Source organism: Schistocerca americana, chromosome 5 (assembly GCF_021461395.2).
Source record: "Schistocerca americana isolate TAMUIC-IGC-003095 chromosome 5, iqSchAmer2.1, whole genome shotgun sequence".
Taxonomy (NCBI): domain Eukaryota; kingdom Metazoa; phylum Arthropoda; class Insecta; order Orthoptera; family Acrididae; genus Schistocerca; species Schistocerca americana.
Genome location: NC_060123.1, coordinates 765,586,728 through 765,612,443, shown reverse-complemented (window position 1 = coordinate 765,612,443; position 25,716 = coordinate 765,586,728). Strand labels below are relative to the sequence as shown.

Below are 25,716 nucleotides of genomic sequence, written 5' to 3'. Positions count from 1 at the left end.
TGTTATTTACGTAAAAGCATGCTAATATCATAATGGTAGTGTTATAAGGTCCTATTAATGTGTGGTCATGACATTTGTTAAATGTCTCACCACATTCCTATTGAAACTATTTACTCTTCTTGTAAATAACACCTATGACAATTTTATACAAAAGACCACTAAGACTTTGCTCGTCAACTTTCATTTAGGTAACAGCGATCTTTAGATGTATTTAAATCAGTACTGTTAAGAAATACTGACTAGCTTTATTTTCAAGAATCTCAAGTTTAAGTTATACATACTGTTATCCTCCAATAAGAATCATTGTCCGATTCTTCATCTTTGACAGGTTTAGCATGCCTGCAATGCAAAACATTATCTTTTGTATTAACAGATGAAATCCAACTTTTTAAATTTAATAAATGCTTATACAAACATAAAGTTTCTTCAAAAAATGTATTTCTGACAACTTCCTGTCACAGATAATTTTCACTGAATGTTGCAACCCAGTTATATTGCTGATGAGAAGCAAATGTTGATCTTTTCCCTCTCTTCCTTCACCATCTCCTGTTTTCAGAATGAGATTTTCACTCTGCAGCGGAAACGAGGTACTGGCAGAAGTAAAGCTGTGAGTACCGGACGTGAGTCGTGCTTTGGTAGAGCACTTGCCTGCGAAAGGCAAAGGTCCCGAGTTCGAGTCTCGGTCGGGCAAACAGTTTTAATCTGCCAGGAAGTTTCATCTCCTGTTTTGTTCACCTTGACATATTTCTACCAAAAAGACTACCCCAATGGATCCACTGCTTATATTTAACACACAGTAAATTCAGTTCAAATATTTCCTTAACACAGGATGTGCATTGACGAGCTTGAATTAATCAGAAAAATATAAACAGATACTAACCATTCCACAGCTCTTACAAAATACTTGCATTAAGTAATCATCAAAGCTACTTTTTGTACAGCAAGAGGACTAACAGTCAAAATGGTGCTACATGCTACAGGCAGTGCAATACAATTTATTTTACTCATTGCTACAGCAATAAATGTACTTATAAAAATATTCAGACTTAGACTATAATCAAATACAGAGAGAGAAAATATTCTAACTAAAGAGATATAGCAGCCATAGGCAGAAACAAATAAAAAAACTGATACTAATCTTAGCTTTGAGGACCAAAAGTTTCTTCATCTGGAAAATGTAAAAAGAGAAATGAGACTGTTCAAGAATTACGGATGAAAATTCAGGATCTTGAGTCAAGGAAGATGGATGGTTAAATGAATGAAAAAACTAGACTGGACATGATGAAATTGAGTTGCGAAAGAGCAGCAGATGATGTAATTTTAAATGCTGAGAAATAAGATCTCTTCAAGAGGAGCCACCAAAAGGTCAAATAAGTGAAAAACAAGCTGAAAATACCGGTAAATGGGCTAAAATGGCGGCAAATAGATAAACGAAACAGAAAGATAGTGCTGAAGAACAGGCAACCAAACAACCACAACAACAACAACAATAATAATAACAGCACATTGTAGCAATATATAATAGCAGTCCCACAACATCTGGAGGAAGATTTTCCACTAACAGAACAATAAATTCATGAAGCCATCAAATCATTCCAACACTTCAAAGCAACAAATGAAGACTCCACTACAGAAAAATTATTGAAATAGTCAGAAGACACAAATGATCTACGACTGCTGTTTGAGAACATTTGGAAAGCTGAAGAGATTATGGAAAGCATTAATCCACAGCTATGAAAAAAAGGGGACACACAAAATGTCAACAATTGCAGAGATGCCTCACTTCTGCCAGTGGTATACAAAATATTATCAAAAATTCTCTGGACAGAGTTGTAGAAACTTTAGACAAATAACTGGGAGAATCTCAAGGAGCTCTAGAAAGGGAAGACCCTGCACAGAGCAGATGTTTATTAGAAAATTGATAATTCTCCACATACTGTTAATCACCAAACCTATAATAGTATCATGTATTGGTTTCAAGAAAACATTTGATTTGGTAGGCAGAGAAATTATAGGTAAAATCATCAAAGAATTTTGTGTTAAAGCAAACATAATCCTCAAAACACTAGCAAATAGGATGGCAGAAGCTAAATTTATGGGAGAAGTATCTCAACCATTTGAAATAAAAACTGATGTTAGACAAGGGGACAGTTTATCACCTTTACTGTACACTGCATTCTAGAAAAAATAGAAAGTATCTGGAATTTGGAGAAAAAAAAATCACAAAATTGAACCAATAATTTTAGGATGAAAAACAAATGGAATTAAGGTAAACTGCCTGGCTTCTGCAGATGATTCTGATATACTTTCAAAAAATCTGGCAGACAGTTATTGAAAGAAATCTTTTGGAAGAAATAGCAAAGGGAGCTGGTCCCAAAATTTCAGCCGAAAAAACAACATTGATGACAATTTCAAACAATGCATCAACACTCTTAGAAAAACAAAAATGTAAAATAGCATTAGGAAGTAAATTTAAATATATTGGACAAACTGTACAACAAAATGGACTAGAAGAATTAACAGTAGATGCAAGAGTCAGAAAACTGGAGAGAGCAAATTGTTTGACAAAGGATATTTACAACAAGAAATGTACAACTAAAAAAACAAAACTAAGACACTATCCCACAGTGGTATGACCAGGATGTTTATATGGTTGAGGATGCCTAATGATGAACTATAAGCTGGACAGAACAGAGGTTCCTCAAAGGAGCATTATTAGAAAATAATGGTTGCAATACAAGCTACAGATGGCTGGAAAATGAGAAGTAATGAGGAGATCTACAAAAATTTTGAGAAAATATCAGAAGTAATGGCTAAAAGAAGATTAATCTTTTTTAGAGACCTCTACTGAATGAGTAGTTCTGGAAGAAGGAATCAATGATAGCATGGATTACAGAAATAAGAAAGAAACAACATCAAACAATCAGAAATAATAGAAAGAAACCTTTTTACAGATAAAATACTGAATTTAAAAGGATCATCACCTCTCCAAGATCAAAATTAATTTCATCCCTCTCAATAAGACCATGAAAACCGGAAATAAAATTCATAAATATGATATTGCGAAGCTCAAAATCAATCAAAACATATTGGAACAATGCCACCAGTAACTGACAGTTGAATCCCATAAATGGGCAGACATTGACTCCATGATCCAACAAGCAGCTAATACTAAAATCCTGACAGCTAAAAAGAGGAATCATACATGGTGGAATGAGGTTTGTGGTGAGGTGGTGGGCCAAACAGCAAGTGCATGGAAAAAGTGGAACTCTACCAGGAGACCTGATGATTTTGATGTATTCCATGAAGTTCGAAAATATGCAGCCAGAACTCTACGAAGGGCTAAGCAGTTGCATGAGAAACAGCAGTTATAACAGATCGATCAGCGTTTCCAGATAAACAATGTCAGAGACTTCTATCAGACGTTCAAATCGAATTTGAAAGGATAGCAAGCCCCTAGTTTTTGTTTTAGAGACGAAAATGGAAAGCTCAGTGTTGTGTACATAGTTCCACATATTCAGCGCGTACACAAATTTCCCACTAGAGTGAGCCCCGCTAAGCACAACAGCGCAGGCGCAGCACTCGTCCATCTCCGCACTACGAGATGGCGCTGCCACAGAGACGGACCAAATTCTGCTTCCGCCGATCCGCGTATTAATATGTAACACAGCCAATGAGATTGCTGCTAAGATAGAACACTTTCTCCTCGCGCATCACACTCGCGCAGTGATACATGAACGTGCGAGGTATTATAACGAGTGTAAAGACCTTCGACCAGTCAGTCTGCATTTGTCTGCACCAGTCTGCATTAGTCTGTACCAGTCTGCATAGTCTGTACCAGTCTGTACGAGTTCTACAATTGTCTGTACCAGTCCATAGTCAAGATTCAGTCTGCGCCTAATAAGATTACCATATTCCTGTACATTGCCATGAAGATAAATGTATAGACACTTTCGTCAAGTACCCGAGATATATGTGAGAATAAGATTAATGTATCAATACCAAAGGAACTTCAGATTGTCAATTGTAAATAGCATCCAGAACCAAGTTAAGTAATTTTTATATTTGTTATTATTTTAATAAATGTATGTGAAAATTAATCAAGTTCTGTTTAAAGTTGGTCACCGTCAATCTGCTACTCTCAGCGTGCAAGTGGCATTTCTATCGTCTGACCTAATGGCAGAAGATAAATACGCCATGATAAGACCACGAGACATATTGCTGACACTCGCTTACTTTGTTAGAGCAACAAGTCAAATAATCTGATGGTGTGTGCACTGAAGGTCTTACAGTACACACACCACACTCGGCCTGACCAACAAAAAAACTGCAAGATAATGTCTCGTTACTTTGAAAACCTACTTAATTGTGATGAACCGAAAGAAAGATTCCCTGTATGTGCCCCAATCCACAAACTACCCCTCATCTCCATCTAGTAAAGAGGAGACCAAAGAGATCATCAACAACTTTAAGAATAATAAGGCAGCTGGAGAGGATTCAATAGTCGTGGAACTACTAAAGCTGGCAAATAATGAAACTCTAGATATACTAGTCCAACTTTTTGAGGAGATCTGGAGAGCTAGGATGATACCAACTGAATGGCAGTCAGCTTTAATCCATCGTCTACACAAAAAAGGTGATAAATAGAATGTCAATAACTATAGGGGTACCTCTTTAGTATCTGTTCCATATAAGATTCTCTCGAAAGTGATACAGAATAGAATAGAAGATCATTGTAACCAACTGATTGGGGACTATCAAGCTGGTTTCCAAAAGGGTGATTCTTGCGCAGAACAGATCTTTAACCTGAAGAACATCATGAGGTACAAAAAAAAATTGGAAGAAATAACTATGTGGTCATGTTTGTTGATTTTCAGAAAGTATATGACTCCATCGACTGACATGCATTAATGAATATTTTGGAAAAGTTTGGGGTGGATAATACATCAAGAAAGCTGATCAAACAAACTCTTGCTAACACAGTGTCGAAAATTAAACTTATGGGTGAGGTATCTGAACCCTTTACAATCAGAACGGACATAAGACGAGGAGATGGACTATCCCTCTCCTTTTCAATTGTGTCTTGGAAAAGGTCATTCGAGAGTGGAGAAAGTTATTAGCCCAAGAAGAAACAAATGAAGAGTGGTTCAGACTTGGTCCTAAGAACAAAGGGGTGTGCATTGACTGCTTAGATTTTGCGGCTGACCTGGCCATTTTTGCTAACAACATAGAGTCAGCAATCAACAAGATAAATAGGCTGTCAGAAATTGATGAAAAAAGTTAGACTCCAGATCTCTATTCAAAAGACAAAATATATGACGAACATCTGTGACGGACCTGAATGGAAGATAACCAACCTGGGAAAAAATCGGATGAGTTAAGAATTTCAGGTATCTCGGTGAAGTCATCCACCAGGAGAATGGATTAAAAGAAGAAGCAATTGTCGGGATGAGGAAGTTAGACCAAGCATACCAACTGACAAAGAATACTTATAACAAAAAGTCTATGAGTATATGGGCCAAGTTCCAACATTATAATACAGTTGTACAACCTGAGGGCTTATAAGCATCCAAAACTTTGACCACGAATAGACAAGGTCAAGCTGAGTGGCTGGAAAAGCGTGAGTGTAGGATATTAAGGAAAATCCTAAGGTAATAGATGGGTCGATGGACAATGACGAATGAGAGCAAATGAGGACACGTGCAGTGAGACAGAACCTATCACAGCATCCATTACAAAGAAATGATTGTTATTTTATGGTCATCTCATGAAAATGGACGGTGATTGACTAACAAAAAGAATACGGAGTTTCATCCTATCTAAGAAAACGAGGCCGAGATGGTTCAAAGAATGTGAAAAAGATCTTAAGCAGATTGGTATCTCAGAGAGAAATTCCTGAAAGGAACAAATTTAGAAGATTGGTGACCAACTACCAAGGTTTTAACATGGCATCAACATCCGAAAGACAGTGAGGACCATTATCTGAAGAGCATAAAAAGGCACTTCTTGCAGGGGCTCAGAAGATACTGGCAGGAAGTCAAAGCTGGAGCAAGAACAAGACCTGGACACTAGAGTGAAGTCGGTTGTTACCACGCAGTCCGTAGAGACTCACCTCAATAAAAAAAATAAGTAAATAAAAATAAAAGGCTTTCAATGCAGAAGAAATAGGGGATTGAGAACAACACGAATAGAATAAAGGGGGAAAAACATGAGGAGGAGATGGACGAGTACTGGAAAAACAGGAGACGACAAGGGAAGAAGAAGAAGTGAAGTTATTACATGACGAGAGATGGTGATTGGATTTGATTTGATTCAGTTTTCATTACATACACCGAAAAAATGAGATGATTCTCGAGGGTGTGGAACATGTCAGAATGTATAACACAAAACATTTTAATATAATGAATACTTCCCTGATCATTTGTCACGAGATTGTCAAAATAGGTGAATACAATACAGTAAACTGGAAAAGCTAATATTTACAGAATTAATACACTGTCAGAATGAAACATTGTTATGCACTATTGATAAATTTATCATACACAAAATACTTAATATTGACTGTTGCAACCAAGTGCTGTCAAATCTTAAATCTAACATATTTTTACTTAAGCTGGCCTTTCAGTCTCTGTTAGGATATTCATCTATAGAGTAGAAGGCATTGCCTATCAAAAAGTCATTCAAACTCTGTTTAAACTGTGCTTTATCTGAAACCAAGTTTTTAATGGGTGCTGGTAATTTATTGAAAATGTGTGTTCCTGAATATTGGACCCCCTTTTGGACCAACATAAGTGATTTTAGGTCTTTATGTAGATTGTTCTTATTCCTAGTATTGATAATATGTATTGAGCTATTTGTTGGAAATATAGATATGTAACTTGCAACAAATTTCATTAAGGAGTAAGTATACTGAGAAGCAATGGTCGGAATTCAAAGTTCCTTGAATAGGTTCTACACAATGTTCTTCAAAGACTGGTCCCAGATACTCCATTGCACCATTCACCGAACCTGATAACCCCGAGCCGTCAGTAACAAAAATTAAGTCTTGCTTAAGAGATTTACAACACTACATGCACTTGTTACCAAAGCCTCATCTACTTTTAGAGCTATCTGTTCCACTTCCTTTTTGGCCCCACTTCTATCTGTCTTCACTATATCCCATACAGTTCTTATTTTGTTGATACAATTATCTTTTTCTCTTAATAAAGCTACTTCAATTTCTGGATTACTTGATTCAATATTTTGCAGTATTCTTTGCAATGCATTACAATTCTAATATCAGAAATGTTCCTAGATAGTAGATACAGTCTCCTTTTTCCCCACATGATATCTTTATTCCTTGTGTAATCCATGGTTTATCTTTTGACTTCTGTGTGATTTGAGTTACGTTTAGGGGAAAACAATTTTCAAAAGAGGAGGTAACTTTATTAATAAATGCTTTGTATTTTCCATTTGAGTCAGGTAAACATCTCTCCAGTTCATGTCTTTGAGCAATTTCCTGAATTCCTCAATTTCTGGCTTATTTATTATCCTCCTGTACTCAGATTTAATATTTTTTTTATCCTGACAAGTTTCAACATTTAACACAGGATGCTGCACGTTGTGATCAGATAGTCCATTTACTATTGGTTTTGTGATATGACTTTTTTCCCCTAGATTTGTTCATAAAGATATTATCAATAGCAGTCTCAGAGCATTTACATATCCTAGCTGCAAAGTTCACAATAGGAACTAAATTGAATGATAGTGTTAAAAACACCAGCAACCACTATTTCCTCTTTTTTTTTTTTTTTTTTTTTTTTTTTTTTTTTTTTTTTTTTTTTTTACACACACAAGCCATTCCTTTCGCTTTGTGAAATGAAGCACTGCCTAGTTCCAAAACACAGGACTACTATGACAAGGTGAAATGTTCTCAGAGTGCTACATGTATGATAGTAAATGTAATCAGCACTATAGTTGTTTTCTGAGTAGTTATGCTGTGTGTGTTTCATTCAATCAGATGAAATGGAATAAAATCATCTATTTATTTATTTGGGCTCTTTATCACCAAGATACATTCAATGTTGGTTGAGGTTTATCTTTTGAATTCACTCCAGTGTAGATTGTCAAAATTTTATCAGTTGTCAAAGTACTTGTAACACAGTTTTCGAATTTACTGCCATCCAGGAAAGTCTCGCACTCAAATTATTCTCAGAGACTGAGAGCTGGCTGAAACCCAGAGTTGAAAGCTCTGACATATTTAGTGATTAATGGAATATATATCGGAAAGGCAGGTTAGACACTGTAGGAGAGGGAGTGTCTATTGTCTCTATTGAGGTCAAAGCTGATTGTGACAGTGAAGTTATCTGGTTGCATATAACAAGTCTACGTGAAATCAAGTTAATTAATGAATGTTTTAATCAGCCACCCGGTTCTGCTATGACAGTTTTGGAGCCATTCACAGAAAGTCTACAGACAGTAGCACGTCAATACCTAGATCATGCAATACTAGTTGGAGGTTAATTTAGCCTACTGAGTATAGATGGTAGCCTATGGCTTCATTGCAGGGGGTGCAGTCAATCTTGTGAAGCACTTTTGAATGTGGTTTTCAAAAATTGTCTTGAGCACCTAGTTTGGCATGCCACATGCAATGGAAATATCTTAGACCTTGTAGTTACAAACAGGCCAGATATCATCAATGACTTCAGCATAGAAATGGGGATTAATAATCATGATAACATCATAATAACTAAGGTTACAAAAATTAATAAATCAGTCAAAAAGGCTAGGAAAACGTTCATGCCAGAAAGAGCAGATAAGCAGATGTTAGCATCTCACTTAGACAGAACTGACATCACTTAGTTCCATTAAGATGGACGTAGAGAGATTATGGTCAAAGCTTAAACAGATCGTGAATTGCACTCTCAACAAGTCTGTACCTAGTAAACGAATTAAGGATGCAAAAGAGCCACTGTGGTTTAACAATGAAATTCGGAAAATACTGAGGAAGGAAAAGCTACTGCACTCTTGGTTCAAAAGAGAATGCCAAATGGCAACAAGGAAAGGTTACTACCACTGTCATACCTCAGCAAAAGATCTGGCTGAGAAGCAGGGGAAATTATTGTCCTATGTAAAATCACTAAGTGAGTCAAAGGTTTCCATCATGTCACTTGACCAGTCTGGTGTGGCAGTAGGAGATAAATGTTTTAAATTTTACATTTAAGAAATAATTCATGCAAGAGAATCATATAAACATACCGTCATTTGACAATAGCACAAAGACACCTAACAACAATCACCTGTAAACATGTGCCATGTCAGTGCTCTTGGAAGAGAGCTGTGGCAGTGACACGGCTCTGTTGTTGTTCCTGTGTAGTGATCTGCAAAGACGGGGGGGGGGGGGGGGGGGGGGGGAGGGGGGGGGGGCGGGTAGAGATTCAAAGATTCAAGCAGTGATGAAGTACTTCATAAAGATAGGTATAAAAGCGAAGGACATTCATGCCGATTTCCAGAATACACCAGGGGCTCTGCTCCTTTGTCTTCAACTGTTGTCAAGTGGATAAATGAATTTAAATTTGGTCAGGAGAGCTTAGATGATGATCATCCATGAATAGGTCAGCCAAGATGTGTCACTACTCTAGAAATCATCGCAAAAGTGCGCATAATGATCAAGGAGGATAACCAATTTAGAGTGCATGAAATTGCTCACGCTTGCCAGATGTCATCTGAAAGGTATTCACAAGATGGGTGCCGCGACTCTTGATGCTGGGTCAAAAACACATGAGAATGGACATATCACAACAATGTTTGGCCTGTTTTAGGAGAAACAAACAAGAACTTTTGTGCTGGTTTGTGACCACGAGGAAACTTTGGTTTACTACTATACCCCAGAGACAAAGCAACAATCAAAGCATTGGAAACATGCTGAATCTCCGCCGCCAAACTCCTTCAGCGGGGAAGGACATGGCGTCAGTGTTCTGGGATGCGCCACCAAATTCCTTCAGCGGGGAAGATCATGGCATCAGTGTTCTGGGATGAGAAGGGGATTCTGTTTGTACTTTATCTCCCCACTGGGCAAACAATTACTGGAGAATACTATGCTAACCTTCTGGACAAATTGCAACAAAAGATATGAGAAAAAGGCCAGGTTTAATAAGGAAGAAAGTCATCTAGCATCAAGCCAATGCACGCTCGCACGCATGTGCCATCGCCATGGTAAAATTACACAAACTAAGGTATGAATTGTTGCCACACGTGCCTCTTCCCTAAACTGAAAATTTTTCTTTGTGGATGAAGATTCACTTAAATTAAGAATTGGTAGCCTGAGTTGACAACTATTTTGTAGGCCTGGAGGAAAATCATTGTCGAGATGGGATCAAGGTATTGGAACACTGTTGGACCAAGTGAATTAATCTACAAGCAGGGTACATTGAAAAACAAAAAAGTTTCAGTGACATAAGTACTTTTTTTCTATTCTGTTTCAAGAACTTTTCAAACCACCCTCGTAAGCATCCCTGACACCTGAAATAATTAAAAACAAATAAGTCACCAGTTGCAGATGGAATCTCAATTTGGTTTTACAAAGAGTGCTATATGGCACTAGACCCTTACTTAGCTTGTATTTATTGTGAATCTCTCACCCAGCAGAAAGACCTAAGCAACTGGGGAAAAAATACAGAGGCGTCTCCTGTATGTACGAAGGGCGAAAGAACAGACCCGCGAAATTACAGACCAATACCCGTAACATCAGTTTGCTGCAGAATTCTTGAACATATTCTGGGTTTGAATCTAATCAGTTTCACAGAGACCAATAAGTTTATGTCCACAAATCAGTACAAAGCATCACTCATGGGCAACTCAGCATGCCCTTTTGTCATACAATGTCTGTTCAAAAAATTCCAGAACTTTGTCCACAAAATTTTCTATGCTTATCTTTTAGTTACTATGGATTGTCTCCTTCAAAATACTCTACTCCAAAATTGATACACTGCTCCCAATATCATTTCCACTTCCAGGAGCAGTCTTGACACACATCTTGCTGGGTCGCATAAAGTGCCGTCTGCGAATTTTCTTTTATCTCATCTACCATTGCAAAACTTCATCCTTTTCACCTTTGGAAATAAAAAGAAGTCTGCAGGGGTCATACTATTCTCACAAGGAACATCTCAGTCTCATTTGTAAGATCCAAAAAGTTTTTTTGGTCTTGACTCATGAGTGTGGAATGAACTTGACGGCAACACAATGCATTCCAAGATGCTGTGTCATTTCATAACATGATCCAATTGAAATGTTACATTCTTCTACAATCTCTCGGACAGTGAATCTTCGACTGGCACACACAATTTCGTTGACGTTCCTGACACAAGCATCATCAGTGGACATCTAAGAGCGTCCTGAACAAGGATCATGTTTGACTTTTGTAAAGCCATTTTTAAAACGTGTGAATAATATGTAACACCGAGTATGGCTTAAGTACTCATCGCTGTAGGCTCCCAGCATCATTTGGTGTGTCTCTGTAAAGGTTTTCTTGAGTTTCACACAAAATTTAATGCAGATGCATTGCTCCTCTAACTTTGCCATCACAAAATTCACAAACCCAGATTCCATATTTCTTGATTTCCGAGAAGCATTTGACATAATGACTCAATGCAGACTTTTAACAAAGGTACAAGCACATGGAATACATTCCCAGACATGTGAGTGGCTCAAAGACTTCTGAAGTAATAGAACCCACTACATTATCCCGACGGTGAGTGTCCATCAGTGACTGGGGTATCATTAGGATCGTTCCAGGGATGTGTGATAGGAGCACTATTACTCATATTTTCTATGTGCATAACTGATTTGATGGACAAAGTGGACAGTAATCTATGGTTGTTTGCTGATGATGTTGTGGTGTATGGAAGGTGTCATCGTTGAGTGATTTAGGAGGATAAAAGATGACCTGGACAAAGTTCCCAGTTGGTGTGATAAATGACAGCTAACCCTAAATGTAGAAAAATATAAGTTACTGCAGAGGAGTTGGAAAAACAAATCCATAATGCCAGAATCCAGCATTAGTAGTGTCATGAATGAAGAAGTCACATTGTTTCAATATCTGGACGTAACATTGCAATGCGATATGAAATGGAACAAACGTGTGAGGGTCATGGTAGGGAAGGCGAATAATCATCTTTTGTTTGTTGGGTGGATTTTACTACAGTGTGGCTCAGCTGTGATGGACATCACATATAGGATGCTAGTGTGATCTCTTCTTGAGTACAGTTTGAGTGTCTGGTATCCGCAAGGGGTCGAATTAAAGCAGACATTGAGGTAATTCAGAGGCAGGATACTAGATTTGTTAACAGTAGGTTGAAACAACAACATACAAGTATTATGGAGATGTTTCTGGAACTCAAATGGGAATCCCTGGAGGGATTTTGAGGAACACTGTGCTGACTGCAGAACAATTCTGCTTGCACCAACATACATTATGCGTAAGGACCACAAAGATAAGAGACAACAAATTAGGACTCATAGAGAGGCATATAGACATTCACTTTTTCCTCACTCAATTGGCAGATGGAACGGGAAAGGAACTGACTACAGTTGAAATAAAATTACTTGATAGTTGGCACTTCAAACGCCAATAAGAGTAGTCAGCGTCATGCTTGAACTGTCTGCTGTTGCCAAACTCCACCAAAATTGGCCAGTCACTTCCAATTCCTGGTTCAGCATTCTTTCTTGATGTATTTGTATCCCGAATTACGAGCCCGACACTTTTATTATGTATTTCATGACACGCGATAGCTACACCAAAAACAACACACATTAACAATGCTAATGAAAGACACACATTTCATTCATAGCACTAACCAAACACTACTGAATAACTCAGCACAAGGTGTGATTCAGTATCATACATATAGTTATCATATTCACAGAGATCATCTTACATTAGATAAGCTTTTCACTACACTGCGTGAAACTGAAATTTTTAAGGTTGCAATTCATAGTTGCAACTGGGTCACTACATTCACATATATAAATACTTCATGCAGTGCTGTGGCATAGCACAATGGTTGGCAGATTAATCTAATATGTAGCATGTTGTAGGTTTGAATCTCATCAATGTAGCAAAATTTTTATTTTTAAATCTAACCAAAAGAGTGTGATTATTATTTTCATTCAATTAATTGGTTTAAATATATTTTTTTCTATTTTTAATAATTTGCTGCATCATTTTTCATCATTGTTTTGACTGTTCTATTTGGTCTTATTTTTCTTCCTGTCATTATTTCTTCATTTGGAATCTGCCTCAGTCATCTATAATCCACGACCAAGTGCCCACATGGACTGTTCACTGGTTTCTAACATGGCAGCATGTGCAGCTAGTGTAAGGATAGTTACAGGTAACAAATGACATGGAGAAATTTCAATTTGCTTTCAGCCCTGAAATTGAGTTTTTGTTGTCGTGCGTTTACCCTTAAGGGTTAGCTTTAATTGCCATGAACAAAGCGATCATGATATTAGTACTGCTGCAGACTGTTGACCACAATTTTCTCGGCTGGGTTAGGACACAAGTTTACAGTCAGGGATACAAAACGGGTCGTCTGCCCCAGTTCAGTCACTGGTCACTTTAAATCAATAGTCGACAGAGTATCCAACATTTCTGACATACCTTGCACCAGCCACTAGAAAAATTGCTCTGTGTTAAACATTTAACATAATTTGTGAAGTGAGCTGCTTGTTTGTTGTCACCTGTAACCAAACGGTAGCTGGTAGCCAATGTGGCAACATTGTTGCAGCAAGTGATTGATGTCAACTATCAAGTAATTTTATTTAGACTATTGTAGTGAGACAGGGTACCTTCTGCCATGCACCATATGGTGGCTAGTGGAGTATGTATGTAGATGTGGAATCACATCCCATCTGGAAAGTCAGCCCTTGATCTGCAGTTCTGGGTAACTTTCTCAAAATCTACCCTTTTTCCTAGACCTATCCTTCACCCCTCTTCCTTCAACTTCAACCCTTCTGCCTGAAGAATGAGCTACTGGCTCTGAAGCTCGCCTAATTATAATCTTCTTTTATGTGTGTGTTCTGCCGCCACTTAGCAAGTAGGTTGTTTATCTATCCAATTCAATTATCATGTAAACAAAAGCTGCATTTAACACACCAAGTCTCTTTTACCAATCACTTTTAATATGTCCTACAGAATGTACTGTCTATCCTGTCCTTTTTTGAGATTACTGTTTTGTTGTACTTTTCTACAGGCATCATCTTACTTATTAGGAGTCAGTTCCTTCATGTTGTTGTTGTTGTTGTGGTCTTCAGTCCTGAGACTGGTTTGATGCAGCTCTCCATGCTACTCTATCCTGTGCAAGCTTCTTCATCTCCCAGTACCTACTGCAACCTACATCCTTCTGAATCTGCTTAGTGTATTCATCTCTTGGTCTCCCTCTACGATTTTTACCCTCCACGCTGCCCTCCAATGCTAAATTTGTGATCCCTTGATGCCTCAAAACATGTCCTACCAACCGATCTCTTCTTCTAGTCAAGTTGAAGAGCTGCATGTCCTCGGGAAAAATTATGGCTGTAGTTTCCCCTTGCTTTCAGCCGTTCGCAGTACCAGCACAGCAAGGTGTTTTGGTTAATGTTACATGGCCAGATCAGTCAATCATCCAGACTGTTGCCCCTGCAACTACTGAAAAGGCTGCTGCCCCTCTTCAGGAACCACATGTTTATCTGGCCTCTCAACAGAAACCCCTCCGTTGTGGTTGCACCTACGGTACGGCCATCTGTATCGCTGAGGCACGCAAGCCTCCCCACCAACGGTAAGGTCCATGGTTCATGGGGGGAGTTCCTTCATAGTCAACAGTTAAGTAATGGGTGGCTGAATTCATATGTGGCATATGTCTCTGTAAGATGACTCATGAACTACTTCCTAGAATTACAATCAAATATGAAAATGCTGAGAAAGAACACAGTGTGATATTGCAAGATCAGTAATTAAAAAGATGTGCAAAACAGTTGATGCCGTGGCCATACCAGAAAGTGAGTGGCATGTCTGTTGAAGCCTGACTACAACCTAATGTGAAAAACAATTTGGGACAATCTGACACACAACTGATTCTATGCACCAATCTGTTCCCGTGGATGAAATGAAACAGCAGTTGCACAAAAATAGCCAAGGTGACTTAATCGGAGAGAAAGAGTGGTCATTGTTTTCTAGGATGCTAAAGGGATTGTATTTTAGATTAGCTTGCAAGACTGAAACAATACCTCACAAATACTATGCAAGTATTCTGACTCAACCGGATGAAAAAATATGGAGCCAAGACCCAGGGGGAAAAAAAAGTTTATCATCAGTGAAATGCATATGGTCACAAAGGCACTTTCACAATAGGAAAACTGGGAGTTTCAAGTGTGAAGTCTTCAAATATCTATTCCATTCTCCAATTTTTTCACATTCTGACTTTAGCTTCCTCTTCTTTTCTTTTTGTATGAATGATTCACTTAAGACTACATGCGTCACAGCTCAAAACCGCTTTGTGAGTCAACAACTGGATATGTTTTCACTGCTCTGTCTCTTGTAACTCCGTTGGACATGGAGGTAGCAAATGAGGATGCTGTGCTGTCAGAGTGACCTGAAGTCATATCCGATGCTGCCCCACACGCCCTCTCCCTATGTCGTTGTCATACTCACTGACAACTGTCATCGCGGGTCTTGTAGAATGTGACTCACTGCTGATCACATGACAGGTGCAGGTGTGAAAGGGTTACAATGTGCTCGGCGTACTTGCAGCAATTCTCCCATGGGCTCGTCAGACACGGTCAACCGGAAGCTTGCTGACAAGCAAACCGCCCTTACGTACCCAAGCAGTCCAACATGGGGACACTACCACATCTGAATGTCTCACAAATCTGCATACTGCATAATTCAATCAGCCTGGCAAATGGAGACACACAATTAGGCCCCTTCAAATTTTGTTACGTGCTGATAATGCTGACTCACAGAAGTACAGGGCATCTGTGTCCTTAACAGGGATCACTCGACATCTTACGCTCTTCACATCTCTTATAGCTCCTACCAGTCACGGTAACAATCCGAGACACAAACAAAGCTAATGCAATCTGGTGACCTTTTTATCCATTTCAGAGAGTTGCGACTCTCATAATTTACCACTGGTATGCACACTCGTGAAACTACGTTGCTTCAGGGAGCTTCCCTTTTTTTTCTTCAAGCAGTTTAGTTCTTTGAATCCATTTTTCTTGTAGCTCAGAATAATTATTTTATTGTGTAGCAAACTTACAGGCTAGCATTCTGGCCTGAGCTGTCTGAGTTGGTGGTCATGTGTGTGTGTGGTGTGCTTGCTTGTGTGAATGAATGGTGTGTATTTCTATTTCTTTTTCTGATGAAGGTTGTGGCCAAAAGCTTATGTGTAAGTGTCTTAACTGTGCCTGTCTGCATTTTAATGTGCCATCTTTATGGTAATTAGCACTCTATCTTTTCCTACACTGCTGATATTCCAACCTGTAGTTTCCATTGTTTGAACTTACGGTCTACTGTTTTATGTTGCAGTGCACTTCTACAAGTGTAATACACAAATGTTGCCTTAGGAAAGTGTCACAATAACATCCATGTCTACCGTTTGCTATTTTTTACGAAATAGCATGTCACACTCGAAATTTAACTTAGCCAATGAAATAAGTTTGAAGATTTATTGTGTGTAAGAGACACGAGGGCCCACTGTGTGGGAAATGTGGGAAGTTCTGTGCAGAGACGGAGTTATCCACAGACGCAGTAAGTCTTGGGAGCTATACAGGTGTTTAAACATCGCCACCTGCTGGGATGAGGGGCCACTTACTCTGAGGTGGCGCTGTGCCAGCAACGAGCTCGACCCATTGATTAGCACCACAGATGACAATGAGCAACCAGCTGCTTCTCTGTGCAGAGATATAAAATTTATCGATTTTGGACATCGGGTGACAATCTGTCACATGGAGAACAATGTTTACTCTGGCAATTTTAACACTAATCTAGTGTTCTGCAACATATTAATGTGAAATGTTGTCTATGATGTTGAAGAGTTTAAGTTAAACTGATATCTGAGAATTTGTTGTTTTTGTGGCACTATCCGGAAAATGGCCTCTCTTGCAGCTCCAAGCATAAATGTATAGTGAAGAAGAATAATTAGCACAGCACACTGGAACCGAGTAGGGATCCGGTTTACTGCTCGGCCATAAATTAGCATATTGTGAGTACACCAGAAGAGACGCTGTACACACTTGCATATACTACATGCACAAGTACAAGCATCGATCAAGCTACTGTGAAACTGCACTCTGTGTGACTCATCACTACATCAGAATACTGTAAATGTGGTGATTCCAATTTCGTAAGGTCTCTTCCTGTTTGTTTTCATCAGTTGGATCTTATTTTTCAAGTATGTGGGAATCCAATGAGCTGCCTGTTTGGATACATTCTTTCTGTATGTCCCACAAGTTGGATTCTTTGGAGACACATTGTAACAAGAGTTTTTAGGAATTTGCCTGGAGATTTCACACTGGGTTCTGTGTGATGTATTCCATCTTTTATTCTTGGACCTAAGATTTTTACTACAATTTTACATTCTTCTAATTCAGTTTGCTGTTTTCATGTCTTGTGTTGGACAAAGAGTCTCTCTCATGCATAAAGAAATTCTAATTTGATCACTGTTGTGCAATGTTAGATTTTAGAGTTCCAGGAAAAATACTTTTAGTTAACTGAGAGACAGTTTGTATTTTCTGAAGTCTGGATTCTATGCCTTCTTTTCATTATGATGTTCAGTGGTCTTTTTCACCTAATTATTTAAACTCTTTATCACCGAATACTATGTTGTTGCCTATATAAGTTCACCCAGTGCCATTTTGGTATCGTCCATTAATTTTTTATCCAGGTGAAATTATTAGTCCAATTTTCCTAGATTGCTCCCTTAATATTTCAATTTGCTTTAGCACATCAGTGATGTTTTTGTCAATTAGTATTATGTCATCGGTATAGGTTACACAATATAATTCTATCTTTAAGTTTACGTTCTAGTCAGTGTAATAGTGCACCTGCTCTTCTCCATTATCTTACAATTTTCTTAGGGGCATAGTTGAATAGCAATGTGTTATGCCATCCCATTTTCATATACTTATGTCTGTCTTAAATTACACTGCTTGAAAAAAAGTGAGACACTCAGAAGGTGGGGAGAAAACAAATTGAAACATAGCTAATTTAGAGGGTATGTGATGTTATTTCAGTGATAAGAAAACAGAGTCAAATTTACACAGAACTTATCAGTTTGAGCCCACTTATCAACACAGCAATGCACCCTGTCTGGCCTGGACAGTGCGGGAGGATGTCGTAAAGCTGCTGCATACCCTCCTGAGAAAGGTGATCCACAACTGTTGTAACTGGACATTGCAATCATGGATACAGGCAGTGGGATGGAGTTGACATCCATGTTGGTCCCATAATGTTCTATCGGGGACAGATATGGGGATTTTTCTGGCCACAGGAGTATATCAACATCACGCAGACAACTTAAAGAGACACACACTACATGTGGACAAGCACTGGCCTGTTGAAAAATAGCACCACAATACTATTACACACTGCTGTACCATCAGAGTTCCCTCGGCCATTACAAGCCGTGACCTGAAGTCATACCCAATGGCTCCCCACACCATGGGACTGCTTTGTGACCCCCCCCCCCCCCCCAAAATGTGGAAGAATGGGACCTCTCCCCATCTCCCCGGGTCACTGTCGAACTTCTCCACGATAGTCATTTGGAGCAGTGCAGGACTGGGACTCATTAGTGAACATAATGTGACACCATTCATTAGCAGTCCGTACTTCTCGATCATGGCACCACTTCGCATGCAGTCATTTGCTTGGGTGTTAATGGCAGCCTATGTGCAGGACGGCAATTCCATAGTCTGGCTGCTCCTAGCTGTATGACACAGCATGTTGCAAGGAGTCTATTACAGTGAACTCCTGTTTATCCTAAATGATCGGGACGGTGGCCGGTTCCGATAACAAAAATTTCAGATAAATCAAAGTCCCCCTGTTTTCACATGTGAACACTCCAAATTGCATCAATATTGCGAAATACGATCGTAAAACGTGCGTAGGGTATGTAAAACATTACTGATATGGTTGCAAATAACCCTGCACTTTTTTACTGAAAAAATTGTGTTGACATGTTAAAAAGGCACCAAACTATGATTGAAAACTCAAAGTTTTTAAGTGCTGTATAACAAAGCTCGTTTATTTTGCATTCTTACAGAAAAAATCTCCCTTATTTGGCAGCAGGAAATAACAGGAGTTTTAATATTATTACCTACTCTTTTGAGTAAAAAATAAACTACTGAACAAAATTATGAAACAAATCTAAAGATTACTCAAAGGAACAAAAAGTCTGTCTAGAGGAACTTTCAAGAAAATTAAAAAAAAAAAAAAACTTTTTAAGTTATGGACATAGAAGTTCTAGGATGCTTCATTAGAGTTTATTTTTTGGTAACGAAGTCACAAACGTCTTTTTTTTTGTTTTTTTGCTTGAGAAACTATTGCTGCAACAATACATCTCCAACGTTGAAATCAAACTATTTCAAGATAAATCGTCTCCGCCTGTTGGCTGATGTACTCCAGGGCAGTTTGGATCACTTCGTAACAGAATGTGTGAGGAATATTTTTCTCTGATTCATCATCAGAAACATAGTCTTCTGACACTTTATGATCGGTCACAATTTGGACGATTTCATCCTCAGTCACATGAAAAAATGCCATTTTCTATCCACTCTTCAATGTCTTCGAAGTGTGTGTCTTTACAACCAGCTTCTCCAGTAAATTCACCAAAATTATGTCAGCTTGAGTTTCGGTGTTGCCTCCTCCTTCCCACCACTTAGGTTGCCTTACGATCTAAGAGTTTTTTCCAAGACCTAACAAGAGGAACTGGAGGAATTAGATTCCAAGCTTCAGCAATCAATGAATGACACTTAAAACATCGATTTTTTTAAGAGCTTCCACAAAATCATCTGCAGCATCAATCACACCTATTAATTATTCCAGCATCTTGCGTCTGTAATGTTTTTCCATCGCCTCAAGAATACCTTGGTCCATTGGTTGACATAGAGATGTGACATTTTGTGGGAGAAATACAACTTTGATATCCCCATCTTGCAGGTCACCTGGGTGAGAAGGAGCATTGTCCACAAGAAGTAGCACTTTTCAAGGAAGTCCTTTTCCTTCCATGTAATTTACTACAGTTGGAACAAACTCTGCCTGGAACCACTCTCTGAAGATGGCACTGTTCATACATGCCTTAAGACTGACTCGTGTACCTCAGTGGCAAACTGGTTGGTTGGTGTCTAAATGCTCTTGGTGTTTTGGATTTGCCAATTAAAGTAAGACACAGTTTATGATTGCCAGTGGCATTACTGCAAGCAAGGACAGTAAATCTTTCTTGGATTTTTTTGTATCCTGAAGCCATTTCTTCTTCTTTAGAGGCAAGGGTTTTCATTGGCAGCATTTTGTAATTCAACCCAGTTTCATCACATTTGTAAAGTTGATTGCCAGTATAACCTCCTTTGTCAATGATTGTGTGCAGTTTCTTCTTAAAATCAGTGTAGCAGCTTCATCCCCAGATAATGATTTGGCACTGATGGCAATTTCATGAATGCCATGCTGCTTCTTGAAACGATCCTGCTGGCCATTACTTCCGAGCAATTCTTGCTTCTTTCCTTCAATCAGCTCATCAGCTCATTTTGACAAAGTAGAGGACCTGAAACTGACACACCTTTGGCTCTTATTTATTCGTGCCACAAAAATAATGCCTCTTCTAACTGAGGATGTGCACCTTTTCTCATTGCTTTTCAAGATTTCACTGCGCTGCCCAATGCTTGGATGGAACAAAATTTTTAAATTCCTGATCAATTTGTCTTCCAATCAGTAATTGTACTCCTACTCTGCAGCAACTTTTGTGGGTGGCTCACCAGCATCAATTCTCTGCAAAGTGTGAAGCTCTTTTTCCAACAAGATCGCATTCATTTTATGTTTCGTGCCTGTAGTCACGTTCAGTGTTCTTTCTACAGACACTCGACTGAGTCCTTTATGGTTTTTGGCCCCTTTTATCTCTGGACACTTTAAGGCACATAGTGGGAGCACGAAACCTCAAATCAGAAACACACAGATGCACAACTTGACAACACTCGAGATGCACTAGACAAACTTTTGACTTTTGAAACCAGGCTGTGGCAGCCATCAAATGAAAGCATTCGATACATCTATGCCATTTCCTCTGTTCTACCCAAGCCCACGTGGCAACACAACAGGGTGTTGTACATTCACTGTTAAACACTCAGCTTTGATGTACCGACAACAAGTGGAAAGTGTTAGGGGGCGCACTCTAATTGTCGGTTTTGACAGGGCTACGTTGCGCTGCATAGAACAATACTGTATGTACTGTACTACCAAGGAGTTCCAATAGATGGCAGTGGCATGAAACCATGCAATATGAATAAGAAACACACTAGAGCTTCAACCAACACACGCACGAATTGACGATACTTGGACTTTTGACACGCACCAGTGCACTGATTAGCAGTAGATTGCCAAAAAACACCAGCAAATGCTTGGCTCCAGGTGCACGCAAACTGAAACTTGTCAAGTGTCAATCTAGCTAGCCAAAAGTGTAGCTGCACGAGAGTTTACTGTACTTGTTCTCAGATGGCAGTCACAGATGTGAACAGGTTACAATGTACTCAGTACACTACACAGTGATGCTCCCTTGTAGTGGTCTCATGTAGTCAACTGGAACATTGATGATGAGTATGCCCTTACTTTCCAACATCAGGCCACTGTCAGATCCAAATACTCCAAAAATACAGATGTTGCAAGGTTTAACCAGGCGACCAAATGGACATCCACAATGAGGTTTCTTTCAAACTCTCATCAGATAATGCTGTCTCACACCAATATGCAGCACCTTCATATCCTCCAGAGTGATGATTCATCTGACGCTATTTGCATCCCTTATATACCACATGATGCTTGCTAAACAGCAATAAAAACAAAGAACACTAATGAATAATGAAGGAAAAGACAGACTGTTACTTACCATAAAGAAGATACCTTAGGCTGCAGATGGGCAGAATTAAAAGACACTTACATAAAGCTTTCAGCCACAGCCTTCACCAGTAAGTAGTAATCTGCCTTTTCCAATATTGTTGATATTCCTACTGGAGTTTCCATTGTTTCAAGGACACTGATGCTTTTCTGTGAGTGTTTGCTTTTTGATGTTTTCTGCATTTTAGCTTTTTTTTAAAAAAAGAAAAAAAAAGAAAGAAAGAAAGAAAAAAAAAGGATTTGTTGCTGGAAAACTTCTGAAGTCCAATAAAGGAGTTACAACAGCCATATATGGTTATCTGGTGGACCTTGCAGAACCAAATTCTAGGGCTGAAATATCTTGTTGACCAATGGGCATTAATCAGAATGAATACTAAATAAAAATTAAATCCAAGTTTACACAAAAAACACAGGTTCTATCACTGTTGTTTTTCGTTCTATTTTGCTCTTATGTTTGCTATGACTTGTTAAACAGAAATTTTCTTTCTATCTATAGAGTTACATTTGCTGTAATGTATCTTACCTCGATGTTGTTTCTTCCTTCTTCTCACTGCTGCCCCAATCATGGCAAGCAAGTCATCCTCACTGCATTTGCTTCGTATTGCATCTCTGAAACAACTGTTAAAACACCCGTTAAACAGTACCAGGCAATTACCACACAGTGAAATGTTGGTACACTAAAAAGGAAGAAAAACTTTGTAGAAATCTTCAACAGTAATCTTGTAGTCTGCAGTAGGCAACAGCAGGATAACAAACCCACTGGACAAGAATGGGAAAGTCATGATAGAAGTTACTTTTATTTTTATAAATAAACAGGTATCTTACACAAATGCTCAAGAGTGTACATAGGATCTTGGGCTGAAGAGGTGGAGCAGAAACTGACATTAGTTTTGTTGAAGAGGGAGTACTAGAACACAGCACAATTTCTTGCAAAATGAAGCCAAATTTATTGATAAACTCTTAATTAATTGCCAAGCTCACTAATGTGATCATTTTACGACAGGTACTTACTGCTTGGAGTATATGTGACTTTTCAGGCTTGCCTGATAGATCTGTTGCAAAAACACTTTGGGTTCCCCACCAGATAACATTATGCAAGTCCCTCCCTCAATATTTAAGTGACACAACGTTTTGGCATCTACAGGTGGTGGTGATTTCCACCATCACTGCTGCAAGATGCAACTGGCAATTTCCACATGACAGCTTTGAAATTTATCATGTGGATGACTATGACCATCATACACTCCGGGAAATGGAAAAAAGAACACATTGACACCGGTGTGTCAGACCCACCATACTTGCTCCGGACACTGCGAGAGGGCTGTACAAGCAATGATCACACGCACGGCACAGCGGACACACCAGGAACCGCGGTGTTGGCCGTCGAATGGCGCTAGCTGCGCAGCATTTGTGCACCGCCGCCGTCAGTGTCAGCCAGTTTGCCGTGGCATACGGAGCTCCATCGCAGTCTTTAACACTGGTAGCATGCCGCGACAGCGTGGACGTGAACCGTATGTGCAGTTGACGGACTTTGAGCGAGGGCGTATAGTGGGCATGTGGGAGGCCGGGTGGACGTACCGCCGAATTGCTCAACACGTGGGGCGTGAGGTCTCCACAGTACATCGATGTTGTCACCAGTGGTCGGCGGAATGTGCACGTGCCCGTCGACCTGGTACTGGACCGCAGCGACGCACGGATGCACGCCAAGACCGTAGGATCCTACGCAGTGCCGTAGGTAACCGCACCGCCACTTCCCAGCAAATTAGGGACACTGTTGCTCCTGGGGTATCGGCGAGGACCATTCGCAACCGTCTCCATGAAGCTGGGCTACGGTCCTGCACACCGTTAGGCCGTCTTCCGCTCACGCCCCAACATCGTGCAGCCCGCCTCCAGTGGTGTCGCGACAGGCGTGAATGGAGGGACGAATGGAGACGTGTCGTCTTCAGCGATGAGAGTCGCTTCTGCCTTGGTGCCAATGATGGTCGTATGCGTGTTTGGCGCCGTGCAGGTGAGCACCACAATCAGGACTGCATACGACCGAGGCACACAGGGCCAACACCCGGCATCGTGGTGTGGGGAGCGATCTCCTACACTGGCCGTACACCACTGGTGACCGTCGAGGGGACACTGAATAGTGCACGGTACATCCAAACCGTCATCGAACCCATCGTTCTACCATTCCTAGACCGGCAAGGTAACTTGCTGTTCCAACAGGACAATGCACGTCCGCATGTATCTCGTGCCACCCAACGTGCTCTAGAAGGTGTAAGTCAACTACCCTGGCCAGCAAGATCTCCGGATCTGTCCCCGATTGAGCATGTTTGGGACTGGATGAAGTGCCGTCTCACGCGGTCTGCACGTCCAGCACGAACGCTGGTCCAACTGAGGCGCCAGGTGGAAATGGCATGGCAAGCCGTTCCACAGGACTACATCCAGCATCTCTACGATCGTCTCCATGGGAGAATAGCAGCCTGCATTGCTGCGAAAGGTGGATATACACTGTACTAGTGCCGACATTGTGCATGCTCTGTTGCTTGTGTCTATGTGCCTGTGGTTCTGCCAGTGTGATCATGTGATGTATCTGACCCCAGGAATGTGTCCATAAAGTTTCCCCTTCCTGGGACAATGAATTCACGGTGTTCTTATTTCAATTTCCAGGAGTGTATTTAGAATTCAGAGGATTTCATAGAATACCTGAAGATGCTTAAACTAGAACTTTCAGATCTTTTAGTTAGCTCAAATGTTATATCATTACTTACAAAAGTGCCCCTGCAGCCCTCATTAGAGGTTATTAACAGCAAGTTTGAGAAAGAAATTGTGGTGCTGTTTAAACATGTGCATACCTCATCCTATTTCTTATGTAACACCAACTACTTTAATCAAGTGGACAGTGTTCCCATGGGAGATCCTCTATTTCCCTTAGTAAATATCCAACATTCCTCCTTCTGGCAGAATGCTGAAGAGACATTTGTGGTGTGGCCCACATAATACAGACACTACCTATGTCCCTGCAGCATTTGCACTCGCTCCATCTGAATATTCAGTTCACTGTGGAAGTACAAAAAGATAGCAGCTTACCATTCCTGGATGTCACAGTTAGAAGAAAAGCTGACAGAACACTGGGGCATAGTCTCTACTGCAAACTGATACACGCAGAGTTATATTTGCGGTCCAAAAGTTGCCATCACCCTGCACAATGTGGTAGTGTCTTACACTCCCTGGCACATAGAGCACACGTGATCTCAGATACCAACAGTCTGCCTGGTGAACTGTAAAACCTAATAACAGTGTTGCAGCAGAACGTTTATTCTTGTAAATAGATTTGCAATGTGTTCTGAGCAAAGCAAGTTCAGTGTAGGGATGTAAATGAAGATACTTAGACAAGCATTGCAAATGGCTTTCTTACCATATTTCAGTGGCATGTTTTCAAAAATAGAAAGAATCGCTAGGAGAAACAGAATCAAGTGTGTTTTTCGTCTACCAGCGAAACTAAGGAAGTGTTTGTGTTAAGTTAAAGACAATCTTGACCCTAGAAAACATAGATCATATATAAGATCTGATGCCATTATGGGAAATCTTATATAGGGCAGACACCTCACATTGTG

The 25,716-nt window shown here is 39.7% G+C and overlaps 1 protein-coding gene across 1 annotated transcript in view; it reads right to left on the bottom strand.

The window, feature by feature from the left end:
* Positions 1 to 283: 283 nt before the first annotated feature.
* Positions 284 to 25,716, bottom strand: part of LOC124616668 (molybdenum cofactor biosynthesis protein 1-like) — a 112,600-nt gene continuing 87,167 nt past the window's right edge. Inside the window, exons 6-7 of the mRNA XM_047144997.1 lie at positions 22,635 to 22,720; positions 284 to 339 (exon numbers count right to left, since the gene is read on the bottom strand). Coding sequence (XP_047000953.1) covers positions 284 to 339; positions 22,635 to 22,720 — 142 coding nt within the window. The remainder of the gene's footprint in view (positions 340 to 22,634; positions 22,721 to 25,716) is intronic.